Source organism: Danio rerio, chromosome 5, assembly GCF_049306965.1.
Source record: "Danio rerio strain Tuebingen ecotype United States chromosome 5, GRCz12tu, whole genome shotgun sequence".
Lineage (NCBI taxonomy): Eukaryota > Metazoa > Chordata > Actinopteri > Cypriniformes > Danionidae > Danio > Danio rerio.
Window position 1 is genome coordinate 17,529,684 of NC_133180.1, and position 15,466 is coordinate 17,545,149.

The window sequence follows — 15,466 nt, forward strand, 5'->3', positions numbered from 1 at the left end:
GCAAGAAGACCTGGGCCAGTGTGCATTTTTTAGGCTCTCAAAAATGTAGCCCTGGGCACATATTCTGCATTCTTAACTGCTGTTTTCTCACTGGTGTTATTCTTATGATGTTATTGAGCGGAAAGTATACAACACATATTTATGTATTCATGTTTCCTCTCTCAACAGTGTGGACAAGTCTGTTTAGTTATCAGTATATCACTGCAAAGCTATGAATATATGAGATCAGATTCAAGTTCATTATCACATGAGTGTTCCTGACTGCAGTTCACTGAATGGCCACCGGTGTCACCAATAACATGCCTTTTTTATTCTACATTTAACTTCTGTAGGAAAACTCAAATATTAGACATTACTTAGCAGTATGATTAAGCCCACCATCACAGCGAAATGTACTATCCAGAGAGATGGAAGTCTAGATAGCGGCTATCTATTACAGTAAGTACATGGCACTAAATATCACAGGTCAATAATTCAGCTGAAAGTCAATCTCTAAGATATCAGATCCCAAGGTCGGTGCATCACAATGAAGTACAAGCTGACATTCAATGAAAATCAAGCTCGCTCTATTGAGTAAAGCTAATCTATAGAACTGAGGGTAATTGTCCAGTGACCAAGGTGAAAACAGTAGTAGGACAATAGAGTGAGCTCATCTTCATGCATACTGTAACCTGATTCTGCTCTCGCAGTGGTCATGCATTCACTTCGGTGATGTACCGCACACAGACACGCTCACAGAGGACACCGTAACAAAGGGCTTTCATTAAAAAGATGACAAGAAGGAGACGGCATGCTGTTTGAACAGGCTTGACAAGCAAAACGACGAGAGGAAAATAATTATCGACACTTTTATCCCAAGATCATCAAATAAACCAATCATTTTATAACAGCAAAACAGGCTTTGAAAAGCTTCACTGAAAATGTGTGAAAATCTTATTCAGAAAAAACCATGTGTCCATTTCAGTGGACATCACATGATGTCAGCCCATGTTTTTTTTTTGTTTTTTTTTTTGTGGCTCCTAAGCATTTCCTCTAATTTAAAATCTGAAGTCCATGAGAGTGGACGATTGTCATCCAATTAAATGGCAGCAAGGCTCAGCATGTTGTAATTTGAAAAAAATCCACTACACTGAAAAGCAGCAAGGCGTCTCTTAACTCCAGACACAGACGTAAGCCACATTTACAAACTCTTCATTCAGATGTATTGATATGTTTGCCAATATTTCATAGATTGTAGGTATACAAGAGGCATTGCACTTACTAGATAAAGTTTAAAATCTTTCTGAAATACACAGACATGCTTACAGAAAACACTGTAACAAAGGGCTTTCATTAAATAGATGACATGAAGGAGACAGCAAGCTGTTTGAACAGGCTTAACAACCAAAACAATGAGAGAAAAATAATTATCAACACTTTCATTCCAAGATCATCAAATAAAACAATCCTTTTTATAAAAGCAAAACAGGCTCATATTCATTCCTAGAAATACAGCATAGTTTATACTTATGAAGTATATACACCTTTATATTCAGATTATTTGATCACTAGGGTAACATTGAATAGTTATGCTTTCCCCCAATGGACCCTGTGTCCATTACAATGGACATTACATGTCAGCCCATGTTTTTTGAGGTTCCTGAGCATTTTATCTACTTTAAAGACTGCCGTGCATGAGAGTGGATGATTTTCCTCCAATCAAATGGCAGTAAGGCTCGACATGACTTGCATAAATAAGTCTCTTCTGCTCACCAATGCTCCATGCATTGCATCAAAAATAAAGCAACTAGTAATACTTGTGAGATATTATAATGATAATAAAAACTATATTTAATAAATCATGAGCTAAGTGTGAACTCTTGAAATCAGGATTTTTTCAAATGTGTCTGTCCATTAGGAAAATGGGTTCAAGATCTGTTACTGAAATTAAATCCCCAGTAATGCTGATTAAACTTTTTTATACAATAAAACTATATCGGTGTACTAATTTATTGCTGAAGCAATTTCATATGCAGAATGTGCAGATCTTGAAGTTCTTGAGCATACAGCAGATGGAAATATCTCAAATGTGGAATTATCCTCAGGAGTGATGAGGAAGGTGAAGATAAAATTTGTTATAAATAATGTATAATCTTTACAACAAAAACTTCAAAATTACACAATGACACAATGTTAATGTTTGTAATTTTGAAAAAAAATGTCAAGATTATACCAACAATCATGTTTTTTTTTTTTTTTGTATTTTATGTTGGTATAATGTTCGGGAAGTTCTGACCTGATGTGCATTGAAATGGACAAAAAATACACATATTTAAAGGGTGTTGATTTTTTATTATTATAATGTGGTCTCATTTTTATGGAAACCTCAAGAACTGTACATACTTTGTCATTTTTCAAAAACTTGAAACATAATTCAGGTCTGAACGAGTTAACAAGGGAAAAAAAAACATGAGATGAAGTACAATAAAACCTATATACCCTTAATCATCAATGAATAAATCCAAACAATAGAGTTCTGATAGGAAGCAAAGAATTTTTGAGCTTGAAAAAATAAAAGTTTAAACAGCTGAAGCATAAAAAACATACCAATATGGTGATAATAACTGGTAAAGTCATTCATTCATTCATTCACTCATTCATTAATTTATTCATTCATTCCTTTTTCTTCGGATTGGCCCCGTTATTCATCAGGCTTCACCATGCACAGTGAAATAAACTGCCAACTTATCCAGCATGTGTTTTACACAGCATGCCCTTACAGCTGCAACCCGGTTCTGGGAAACACCCATACTCACTCAGATACACTCATAAACTATGGCTAATTTAGTCTATTCAATCCCCTTGTGAATGTGGGGGGAAACTGTAGTACCCGTAGGAAACCCACCCGAACATGGGAACATGGAGAAAACATGCAAACTCCACACAGAAATGCCAACTGACCCAGCCGGGACTTGAACAGGCGACCTTCTTGCTGTGAGTTGACAATGTTAACCACTAAGCTACCATGTCGCCCACTGGAATACTCAAAAAAGGTACATTTTTCATTATTATTTTATTTTTATTGACACAAAACGTGTCAAAGTCACATAAAAACAAGACTATTTAGAACATGTTTTACAAGAAAATACTAGATCCATCTTTCTACAAATTTACTTGTCTTCTTTGTACTTGTCTATTGCATTACATTTTCTATGCCTTTAATGACACAGTGTCCATGATTAGTTCCTGTTTTCAATTTGTTAGAAGGCAAAGAGAATAAAAAAAATGAAGCTTAGCTGTATCATGTAAAACCAGCTTTTATTATAATTTAACCATACGATAGGAATACACTTCTATTGCTTTATTTCCTTCAGGCCTGGATTATGCTCTAAGACTCTACACGATTTAGAAAGGAGAAAAGGACAGGGCAGGGAAAGACAGATTGTATTTTATACTGTTGAAAGGATCATGTCTCTATTGTGCATGGATGACAATGGAAAGGTCAAATCACGCTGTCAAAGGTCAAAGCGCGGTAGGTGAACACTCTGATTATTCCACATCCGTTTAATTCCAACAAATACAAATGTCAGATGTCAAAGCCACATAAACTGATGACTTATAAGCACTATTTTAAAAGGGAGGCAGTTATGAAAGGAAACCGAGATACAATCGACAGGTAATTTCAACCTAAGCTGCTCTCTGTCTGCGGGGCACTGTGAAATAAATGTACATTGATGTACATTCACTGTGAAATAAATGTACACAAGTCTCATTTAATTCTTGCGATTCACATCAATATGCACTGCTGAATATTATGCTTTTTTTGTCCCCCTCCAGACCGCTGCATATGCCAGTCTTGATTTAGTAATTTATCCTTGCAAATGTGACACATTCTTGGCTCCCTGTCCTTGCATTTGCCAGTAACAAGATTTTTGCTGTCTGCTTGGGATACAAAAGTAATGTGAATGCATGAAGATTGAGAACTAGACTGATGGGAACAGAATGTAACTAAACATGTCCCACTCAATATCGATTGTGGTTAAGACCTTGTGTAAATGTACTATTACGAAGTTAACCTATAAAGATTATGAAATATCCCACATCATGCAGTGACTTAAAAAATAAATGATATATATATACTCAATACTGGTAAGGTGAAATATATATTTTTTTGTTTCTTGAAAATTCTTGTATTCACAGCGACTACATTTATTTGATAAAAATACAGTAAGAACAGTGGAATATTATTCAAAAGAACTGCCTTTGAAAATATATGTTAAAATGTACGAGCTTCACGCTGGCGCAGTGGGTAGCACGATCGCCTCACAGCAAGATGGTTGCTGGTTCGAGCCCCGGCTGGGTCAGTTGGCATTTTTTGTGTGGAGTTAACCTGTTCTCCCCATGTTTGAGCAGGTTTCCTCTGGGTGCTCCGGTTTCCACCACAGTCCAAAGACGTGTTATAGGTGAATTAGCCGAAATTGGCCGTTGTGTATATGTGTGAATGCAAAAGTGTGTGGGTGTTTCTCAGTGTTGGGTTGCAGCTGAAAGGGCATCTGCTGAGTAAAAAATATGCTGGATAAGTTGTCAGTTCATTCCGCTGTGGTGACCCCCAATTAATAAAGAGACAAGCCGAAAAGAAAATGAATAAATGAATGTTAAAATGTTATTTATACCCATGAAAGCTGAATTTTCAGTCTAAGTACTCCAGTCTCCATTATCACATGATCCTTTAGAAATCATGAATTTTTTTAGGATTCTTACTGTTATAAATGCTGAAATTTATTTTATTGTTCATGATTTGGTGACTAAGCCCTGACACAAAAAAAAAAAGAAAAAAAAATCATCATTCAAAAATGTATCATTTACAACTATTTTGGTAATGCAACATACAAGTGTCTGTTAGACAATGTTAGTGAATACAGACTGAAATTGTTAAAATTGTTCAAACTTTTGCCATTTTGATTGTTACAATTTGGGCATTTGCACAAACGGCATGGATGAATATAAACAAAAGCCTATTAATGCAAAACCAAAGCTCGTATCTCATTTGAACACGTGATGCGTTTCTGAGGAAGCATAGATTGACCAATAGGTGGCACTTCAAGTTATATAAAGTTAAAATTCTGTACTGTATTTTAGAAAAAATATAAAATCACTAAAATGGCTAAGCAGGGTCTTTTAATAATGGATTTAAGTTAATAGGTGTACTAATACATTATTTATATATATATATATATATATATATATATATATATATATATATATATATATATATATATATAGTTGAAGTCAGAATTATTACCCCCCTAGTTTATTTTTTCCCCAATGACTGTTTAACGGAGAGAGAGATTTTTTTTTCAACACAAATTCATTTGTTCTAGGAAAATTAAAAACAAATAAGACTTTCTCCAGAAGAAAAAATATTATCACACATACTGTGAAAATGTCCTTGTTCTGTTAAACATATTCAAAAAAGAGTAAAAAATTAAAAGGTGGCTAATAATTCTGACTTTAACTATATATATATGGCTAAATCCTTGAACCTTGAGCCTTATTAATTGCTGCTAATTGTTGCACATGTCATGATGCATGTAAGAGATTAAGCATTATTATTATTACTTAAATGTTATCATTTTAACAATTGTCCAGGGACTGGAGATGTAAATTAGTCGTATAGGTAATTGTGGAACCTTCCAGCCGCAACCCAGTACTTGGGAACACCCATACACCCTCACATTCACACATACAGTATGGCCTATTTTGTTAACCCAATTCACCTATACTGCATGTCTTTGAACTGTGGGGGAAACAGGAGCACCTGGAGGAAACTCCAAACAGAAATGCCAACTTGCCTAGTTGGAATGCAAATCAGCAACCTTCTTGCTGTGAGGTGACAGTGCTAACCACTGAGCCACCGTGTTGCTGTGTATAAAAATGTATTTCATCGTTTAAAAGCTTAAAAATGATTACATTATTTGATCTATGACAGGTGATGGATGCCACCATGTTTGTAGATGTCAGCATATATTGCACCACATCCAGTGTAAACATAAGCACCAATTTTAATGGATTCTTTTATATTTAGTCATGCCACGTCGGTGGTGTCAGGTGTAAACATTGTGAAACCCCAGCCATATTGTTACCTGATTATTAGTTCAGCTCTCCCACCTGTGCTCTCTTGTTTCTTTCAACATTGCTCTCCCATTTTTTCTCATTGGCTTTTAAGTTCTGTGCCACTGTTTCTGCTTATATTTGGTGTCCTGTATTTTTTGTTTGCTTTTATTTATCTATTTTTTTAACTTTAATAAAGGCCAATTCCACTCTGCACCTGAACTCTTGTCTCATCTCAACCTATACTCAATAAAATGATCAAACATTTTAATAAATGCTTCTCTTTTTGACTTTCCTTTCATTGAAGACTCTTTGATCAAAACCACAGCTTGCACATCAAAAATCAATCATCAAAAACTGATTGAAAATAATAAGAGCCATTATTATTAAGTGAACACCAACAATAATTATTATAACTGAGCAGCAAGCACATTACAATGATTTCGGAATGAATAATGATGCCGAAAGTCATATTGAGAATATTTAATATTGAAAAATATAGTTTTTATTATCATTATAATATCTCACAAGTATTACTAGTTGCTTTATTTTTGATGCAATGCATGGAGCATTGGTGAGCAGAAGAGACTTATCTTTAAAACCATATAAAACCTAACATTATATAAGACATTGAAAGGAAAACACTGACCTGCGATGACATGCCGTGACAAGGGTAGAGTATGGCCCTCTCATCCTCCTCTGAGCCCTGATCAAGACAGTACCCGCTGGCTTTACTGTTTCGCACCTGAATAATAAAAGAACAATAAAAAACAGCTAAATCATGCAGTGATGTAAAGTATTAGTGTAAAAATCATTAGTAACATTAGTAGAGTGTACTCAAAGGGGTGGTCCACTAAGATATCATGCTTTAGACTTTAGTTGATGTGTAATGTAGCTGTGTAAACATAGACAACATCTCTGAATGTGATATGCTCAAAGTTCAATGAAAAGGGAGACAATGACTTTTACAAATTAGCTTAGCGAAGCCTACAGCAAACAAAGTTCAAAGAAATACATCCAGGTTAATGATGTCGTAAACCCTTCAGGTTACGTACATACACGCTGCACATACATGGCGCTGTAATGTTATAACAGGTGATGTGGAGCTGATCTGCTAATCACAGCACATTATGTTAGCTGATAAATCAGAGCTTCTTGAGGTCTTCAGTGGAACTAGGAAAAATGCCTACACTCTGGACCACACCTTTAAGTGTGTGTGTGTGTGTGTGTGTATGTATGTTGTGTGTGTGTGTGTGTGTGTGTGTGTATACATATATATATATATATATATATATATATATATATATATATATATATATATATATATACTCTACTTCTACTTTACTTCACCATATTTCTGCTGAAGTAATAGTATTTTGTACACTGTGTGTGCTATTATGCATCCCAATTCAGCCTACATTCTCAAAAGAAAAAAAAAAAAAACAGCAGCTGTCATTGAGGCTGTATGCTTTTAAAAGACACACATATGTACCAATTACATAATAATACACCTTTAATTAAACTCCACTTTATTGGACATGTTACAAGTCCCCTTGAATAAAGCAGTTGAGTTTTGCTATTATGAAATTCATTTAACCAATTTATGAGATTAGTGGGAGTACTTTTAGCTTGGCTAAACATAGATCATTAAAACAGAAAAGACCATTTACATATCCTAAAACTTTTCCTATTTAATGCTTGCCTTTTCTTTAGTTACATTGTGTACTCAGACTGTTGAAAAAAGAAGTAAAGAAGAGTTAAGTTTAAGATCGGAAAAATATCAAAACTGTTTTTTTAATTACAAGATGCTAATGCATAATCCAAGTCACTGATTTATGCTAAACTAAGCTAAATATGCTCTTCTGAAAAGTGTTCAGAGATTGTGCTCAGAGATTACGGATAAAAAAAAAGTTAAACTTTTTAATGGTAAAGTATTAACTGCGCTCCTGCGCTGGTTGATTTTGTTGTGTTGACCTTATCAACTAAATAACTCAAAAGGTCATAATCCACGCTCATTAAATAACTGCATTATATTTTTTCTGTCATGACATATGTATCCCCCATGGCAGATCCAAACACAAGTGGACACTCTAAAAAACGTTGTTATTTATTAAAATATGATATATGATATCATACACATATTTTAGATATTTGGCCATCATTCTCGCCTTTAGGGCCCAGCGGAAACATCAACAAGGTGTCGCATCCAGCCTTGGTGCAAGTATGTTGCCTTTTTTATAAAAAGCACATTTCCTTTCGCTAAAAAACGATATTGTAGCATTTAAATACTAAGATAGACATATTAATATGCTAGATTTTATGTAAGAAGTTGCTTGTATTCCCAAGAAATGGAGAATCTGAGCATTAATATAGTGATTAGCTGGGGTGGAGGAGGGTCTCTGAAAATGTACTGCAGCTTAACAGTGTAGAACAACTGGGCATTTAAGGCCGTACTCACACTATGTACAGTTGCCTTGAACCGGGCCAAAGCATGTTTGTCCACCCTCCCATCTCCCCCGACGGCCCGCACTCACATTACAATCGGGCCTGGGCACGCTTACGTCATCGATGCTAACTGTTCAGTAAACGCTCTAGCTCAGCACAGTGGAGATTTCTCTAGTTATATCGTTTCAGTCGTTTGGTATGCAGTGACATGCAGTCAAATATTTTGCCAAACAGTCCTTAGTGATGCGGTGACACGTAGTAAGATATTTCGCCGACCAGATCCGCCACTTTTGGTGCTCATAAACAATCATTAAGCCCTCGTGCTGCAGGAATGAGGAGGTTTGCTGAAGGTGAACAGCTGTTGTGCAGTGAGGGGTTTTTGTCTCTAATAAACTACGGCAGTTTGTGTTCATTGAACAATAGATTGATTAATAAATCCATATGAAACAGTCCCTTAAAAGTCACGTCTCGCTTTCAGTTTTGGGCTTTGGCGCGTTTTGCACTCACACTACAATCATACCGCACCAAAGTCCAAGTGAACCATGCTCAGGCCCACCTCTTCCAATCGGGCCAGGGCCGGCCAAGTGAACTGTGCCTGAGCCCAATTCAGCGCACTCAAACTTCTCAAACGATCCTGGAAACGGGCCTGAGCACGGTTCGGATAGCATAGTGTGAGTACACCCTTAAATAATGAGGAGCAAGCTCAATGACTGTCGAGGCAACAGCCACCAATCTCCAGAGCCATGTGGTTAATGATGTAATTAGCCTGCGAAGGCATAAAGTTTCATGGCAGAAATTGTACTTATTTCACAATGTGAGGGAAATAAAATCACAAATGTGTCAGCTCAACGCCTTCCTCAGTATGTGAAGAAAACTAAATTGTTTAAATCTAGGTGACTTTCAAAAACAGTTGAGTTCCTTTATGATGAATTTGCACTCTTTAGAGGTAAATACGATATAAAACTACATTTTGAACAGATTTTCTATCTCTTATTCTGAGAGTGTGTAGCATTTGTGCTCCTTTGAAGGTTGAACATACTGTAAATGCACACACAGCCATGATTTATCAAATCCATTTGGGAGATGACAACATTGACCATCCATAAACCTAATACTGTACAGAGGATAAGATATGTGGAATCTGTGGTCTAGCAGGGATATTTTCAGAGACAAACTATTCCAATACAGCTATAGATTTTCCGCCCCTGCAGTTCCAGAGATCAATGTAGAAATGCAGGGCTCATTTTTTTCTGTAACAAATTGAAAATGCTGTAAGATTTCTCTTCTATTGAGATTCAGTTGTAACACACACACATTCCCTGCCTCTGCCCATACACACACACACACACACACACACACACACACACACACACACACACACACACACACACACACACACACACACACACACACACACACACTCTAAAGTTAATAAGGGCCTCATTAAATCTCATTATGAGAAAATTGGAGCTAATTCCAATGCTTGCTACACTGTTGCTACGGAAACCAATTATCTTTACATTCTTTTTTGGTTGTTGCAGTTTTTACCATTTGGTACAAAAATACAAACTTAAGTGTTTTATACAATCTTATGCAAATGTCTGTAAAGTCAAAGATGAAGTTAGGTTCTAACACACTAAAGCATAGCTCAACTATAATGGCTCTTTGCTTTTGCAAGCTTCTCAAATGACATTTTATTATAAAATCTGCCAAAACAAAGCATAACAGAATGATATATTTTATAATGGCAGGATAAAGACATTTAAACTAACAGTGTGTGAAGGCATATGAAAGGATTTGTTGGTTTAAAAGTGTGCACACAGGTCTTTATTACCTCTCCATAAGTGATGGTGTTATTGTAGATTCTCATCTCAGGATATACATGCTCGAGGTACCAGCGGAAGCTCTTGCAGTTCATTTTCTTCCTCAGTGCCACACGCTCTGACACATCTCCAAAATCTACTCCTGGGTTCTGGAACAACAGAAAGAGAATTCTAGTTGTTGTTTGGCAGAAACAGTTTTATGCAAAAGAGTTTAAATACACTAACTACAGGAGCAGATCCTCTGGGATTCGGGGAAAAGAAACAAAATATATATATTTTTGTACACACACCAGAAAGAACTGTTGTGTATATATATATATATATATATATATATATATATATATATATATATATATATATATATATATATACAACAGTTCTGTCTGGTTTTCGAATCTGATTGGCTGATAGCTGTGAGATATTATAGTAATATCAGCACTCGTACAGCCTCTTCACCCTTGTGTATTACTCCTTGAGTGGCAAGCAGAGACTACAGTTTCACATATATTGCAGCTGTTGGACAACATAATGTATTTTTGAGGCTTTTTTTAGTTCAGAATGTAGTTGTTTAGATTATAACTATGCAGTTTATTTTTAAGGATAGTGCCTATTTTAAAATATTTATAACTTTGGAGATTCAGCGCCTTGGCGGCCATCAGCCTGCCAGACTGAGCAAAACAAAGACGATTGATATTCCGCCACAAGATGGCAACAGGAACTGCATAATAAGTCATTAGGGTAGAAAAACAGCATTTTTAGTGTGCGTTGCAATCTGCAGCTGAACAAATCATTACAGAACAAATCTAGCAGTGCGATATGGCTAAAGTCACTACACTAGGCCACTCGAGCCAATGCACACCTTCCCACAGTACTGATATACAGCCACATTGCAATGCTACAAGTGTGAAATTTGTGTTTATACAACAGTTCGACGGCATAATCGTGTATAAAAAACCTTTTTGTACGAGGAACTACTTTCTTTCGCCACACATCTGCAGCTGATGCTCAGAACAGCAGAAATCGTTACTACTTCACAAACGTCACTTTAGAGCTAGTATTTGAATGATTCTCTAGCATAATGTTTAAAATGATGACAAAACAGGTAATTTTGCTGACATTTTAAGATTGTAAGGCTGAACGGCATAAAATGCCATCACTCTACAGAGATTTTCATGTATTTCTCAAAGCAATGCAATCACTACCAGATTACTGTTGTGAAAAAGTTAAAAAGCACTTACCAGTTTTATAATGATTTGATCAGCTATACTTTAAAATTCTGCTGGGTTTTACCTCTCCTGTAAGGGCTTATTATGTGGTCTATATCGCCATCTCGTGGATGGAGAATGTCAACTCTCTGTGGTCTGCTAAATGACAAGCTAATGGCTGCCGATGCTGTGTCTCTCAGAAATTATAAATATTTAAAAATAGGCACAATCCTTATAAATAATCTGCATGATGCAGTCTAAATAACTCGACCAAAAAGTGTCCTCTGCTTTTTGCTGTATGTGAGCGGAGTAATACGCAAGGGTGAACAGTGAAGAGGCTGGACGAGTTCTGTTACTGGCAGAATAAGAAGTGAAATTATATAAGAAATCGATCTCTCTCTTTTGTATGGATTGCAACTATGCAGTTTATTTATAAGGACAGTGCCTATTTTAATACAGTTACTTTCCTATCCAGGTTTTCAACAGTGTTTTTTAGAGACCTCATCCCAGAACACCCCCTCCTTATCGCAAACACCACAGCTGTCTGGTAGTGATCGTGCTACTTTTTTTGGGGTTATTTTTTGTGATATATTGATTGCAACAGAGAAATACTGTAGACTGTAACACAGAGGGCAGTTCATGTCAGGTTCAGCCTTATAATCTTAAAATGTGAGCAAAACCACCTGTTTTGTCATCCCTTTATACATTACGCTTGAGAATCATTCAAACACTAGCTCTAAAGTGATGTTGTTGAATTAGTAACGGCTTCTGCTGTTTTGACGTCAGCTGCAGATGTGAATGAATGGTGGAAGAAAGTAGTTTCTAATACAAAAGGGTTTTTACACTCTCTGTGTTTGATTTTCTTTTTTATATACACGATTGTGCCGTCGAACAGTTGTATAAATGCAAGATTACACTTGTAGCAGTGCGATATGGCTGTATATCAGCACTGGTGGGACACTAATGGCCCGTTTCCACTGAGTGGTGCGGTACAGTACGGTTCGTTGTGGTATGCTTTTATGGCCGTTTCCACTGTCAATAAGCGTACCGAACTAAACCGTACCGTACCACTTTTTTGGCACCCTTTCGAAAGAGTACCAAGAATGAGAAAGGGTACCAAAAGGTGGAGCTACACACACAGCTAAACGCTGATTGTTTACAGAGATATGTCACGAGCTCGTGGAGCTAGACAGAATGTAAACAAAGGATCCGCCATGTTCTAATACACAGCTGAGAGATTACATGGATATACTACAGAGGTGACTTGGACTCGAGTCAGACTCGAGTCATGAATTTGATGACTTTAGACTCGACTTGACAAAATATAAAAAGACTTGCAACTCGACTTGGACTTGAACATAAATGACTTGGACTTTGACTAGGACTTGCCCCTATTGACTTGTAAAGACTTGCTGCTTCCCATGAAAAGCCCAACGATAAAAAAGTATGTTGACATGGACCGCTCTCTCTCTCTCTCTCCCCGTTTATGTGTGCGTGCTGTGTGTGACAGCATGCGCGCGCGTGTGTGTGAGCATGCGCGCTTTCGGCATGACGTCCAATCGAAGCACGGTAGATTGTTTTGATTCGACAGTATCCAACGTGACTACTATGAGGCGCCGGAGTGGACAAAAGTCAAGCGAACGCAGAGAGAATTTGAATTTGAACTTGAGATCGAGCCAATACTCGCGCTCTCTCTCTCTCTCTCTCTCTCTCTCTCACACACACATACAACATACACCCCTCTCTCTCTCTCTCTCTCTCTCTCTCTCTCTCTCTCTCTCTCTCTCTCTTTCGTGCATTCAGTCTCTTTGCGTTCGCTTGACTTTTGTTTACGATGGCGTCTCATACCTTTAGTGCTTTTGCTCTCACGGGATCCTCCTGTTAAACTGACCCTTCGCTAAGCCACGCCCAAAAACCGCCACCCACCAATCGCGGCTTACCAATCGTAGCTACGGGCAGAGGCTCTGTCAAGCTTTCGAGCGAGGGAAACAAGCCAAATCGTTGCGCAATTGGATTGTGAAAATCTGACACCCGCTATCCTAAAAGTTTGGACTGGGTGGTGGGATTTTTTCCCTTTTCAAAACCAAAGCCCAAGAGGAGAAATGCCAGCGTGGATCAAGCTGTGTGAGGGGCGGTAAAGGAGTTAAGCTAAGTTGGTTTTGTTTTCGATATTCACATTCAATGATAGGTGGCAATAACTCACACTCCTCTTATCCTAAACAGATCTAAACTGTGTTTCTTTTAAAAAAATAAATAAAAAAAAACAAAGCAGGTTATGCTTCCCAGCGGTCTTTTTCTTTTTTTCCACTCGATATTATGAGCCAGGGCTCGACAATAAGGACTGCCCGATGGCCCGGGGCCAGCGTGCGAGACACTCGGGCCAGTGTACAAAATGTTACTGGCTCGATCGGGCCAGCTGCTGCTTTTTTGCCTGCCAGATCGAGCCAGAGCTGCGTGCTGCGACTGTCTGTCAATTGTGTGCAAATACAATCTTACGGTGCTTTCACACATAGACGTTTGTTTCGGAATCTGTCTCGTTTCACCCGTTAGCGCGTTTTTTTAGCATATATCCAGCAGTTGCGCTCGCTTCCGCGCCAAATCAATCAGTCCAAGATCGCCTGAATGAGACGCGGTCTCTGTCCTATTGAGCGTATCGATTGTAGCGAGAAAACAAAACAATGCAACGAACTAACGACCCAGGCTATATCACAGTGTATCATGATCGTGTAATAGCCATATATACGGCTATATGAAGAGGGAATGATGAGCAGGGCGAGATGTCATTCTTACCGGTAAATGCGAAAGTGAAAGCATGCTGAAATATTACCGAGAGCAGTTTATCCAGCCTGATCTCGGTTTATCCGTCAGGAAAATTGACCGAAATTACTATCTGTTAATTTTTCCATATTTTAATCGTATAATATGTTGTATTAGGCCTGTTGTTTTGTTCATTTCCGCACTGACAGCTCGAAAGAAAGATTTACATTGATCTGATGCAGTCTCGGTTCATCTGCTATGTCTCTCTATAATTTAAGCCTAAAATACAGAATTATAGTCAACGTTTCTTTAATAGATTGACTAATTCAATTGATCGATTTCTACAAAACCTGACAATTGAAATGAGGCTCTGTATATATGAGAAAGTCTGACCTCGATTTGTATTTGGTGACGATGTCTGTGGGTTGTTAAAATTAAAGTGCACATTTTCACTTATAAAATATTCTATACACAATACACAAAAGTTTGGGGTCAGTGTGATTAAATATGTTAAAACAAGCTTCTTCTGCTCACCAGGGCTGCAATTATTTCATCATAAATACAAATTGTGAAATGTTGCACTATAAAATAACTGTTCAAAAGTAGTTTATCATTTAATTTATTCATTTATTCCAGTGATTTTAAAGATGAGATTTCAGCTTCATTACTCCAGTCACATGATCCTTCAGAAATCACTAATATTAATTATTATTATATTTATTAATGGTAATAGTTATAAAATCAATAATGTCTGGAGTAATTATTTTATTTGAAACTAAATACAATAACAAAGCAGTTATTTAAAATTTTAATAAATATTTAACAATTACACCTTTTTTACATTTATAAATATAGCCTTGATGAACTGAATAGTTTTCCTTAAACATTTTAAAAATTACCGTAAATATATATACAGATTTATTAGCCCCCTTTTGTTTTTTGTTTTTTCTTTTTAAAATATTTCCTAAATGATGTTTAACAAAGCAAAGAAATGTTGATATTTTGTCTGATAATATTTTTTCCTCTGAACAAAATCTTATTTGTTTTATTTTGGCTAGAATAAAAACATTTTTTTAACCATTTTAAGGTAAAATTTATTAGCCTCTTAAGCTAATTGTTTTTCAGACTGTCTACAGAACAAACCAT

At 36.7% G+C, this 15,466-nt stretch overlaps 1 protein-coding gene across 3 annotated transcripts in view; it reads right to left on the reverse strand.

Moving 5' to 3' along the window:
* The window catches only part of galnt9 (polypeptide N-acetylgalactosaminyltransferase 9), a 182,842-nt gene that overhangs the window by 8,331 nt on the left and 159,045 nt on the right, over positions 1 to 15,466 (reverse strand). The window contains exons 8-10 of one of the 3 annotated variants that reach the window (XR_012406760.1): positions 10,370 to 10,507; positions 5,828 to 6,835; positions 2,246 to 2,935 (exon numbers count right to left, since the gene is read on the reverse strand). Coding sequence is in view for 1 of the 3 variants with exons in the window: in XM_001337982.10 (XP_001338018.1) it covers positions 6,740 to 6,835; positions 10,370 to 10,507 (234 nt within the window). In the remaining 2 variants the exon portion in view is untranslated. Of the gene's footprint in view, positions 1 to 1,012; positions 1,745 to 2,245; positions 2,936 to 5,827; positions 6,836 to 10,178; positions 10,508 to 15,466 lie in introns of those variants that run through there. The other 2 variants (XM_001337982.10, XR_012406761.1) reach the window with 2 other exon arrangements.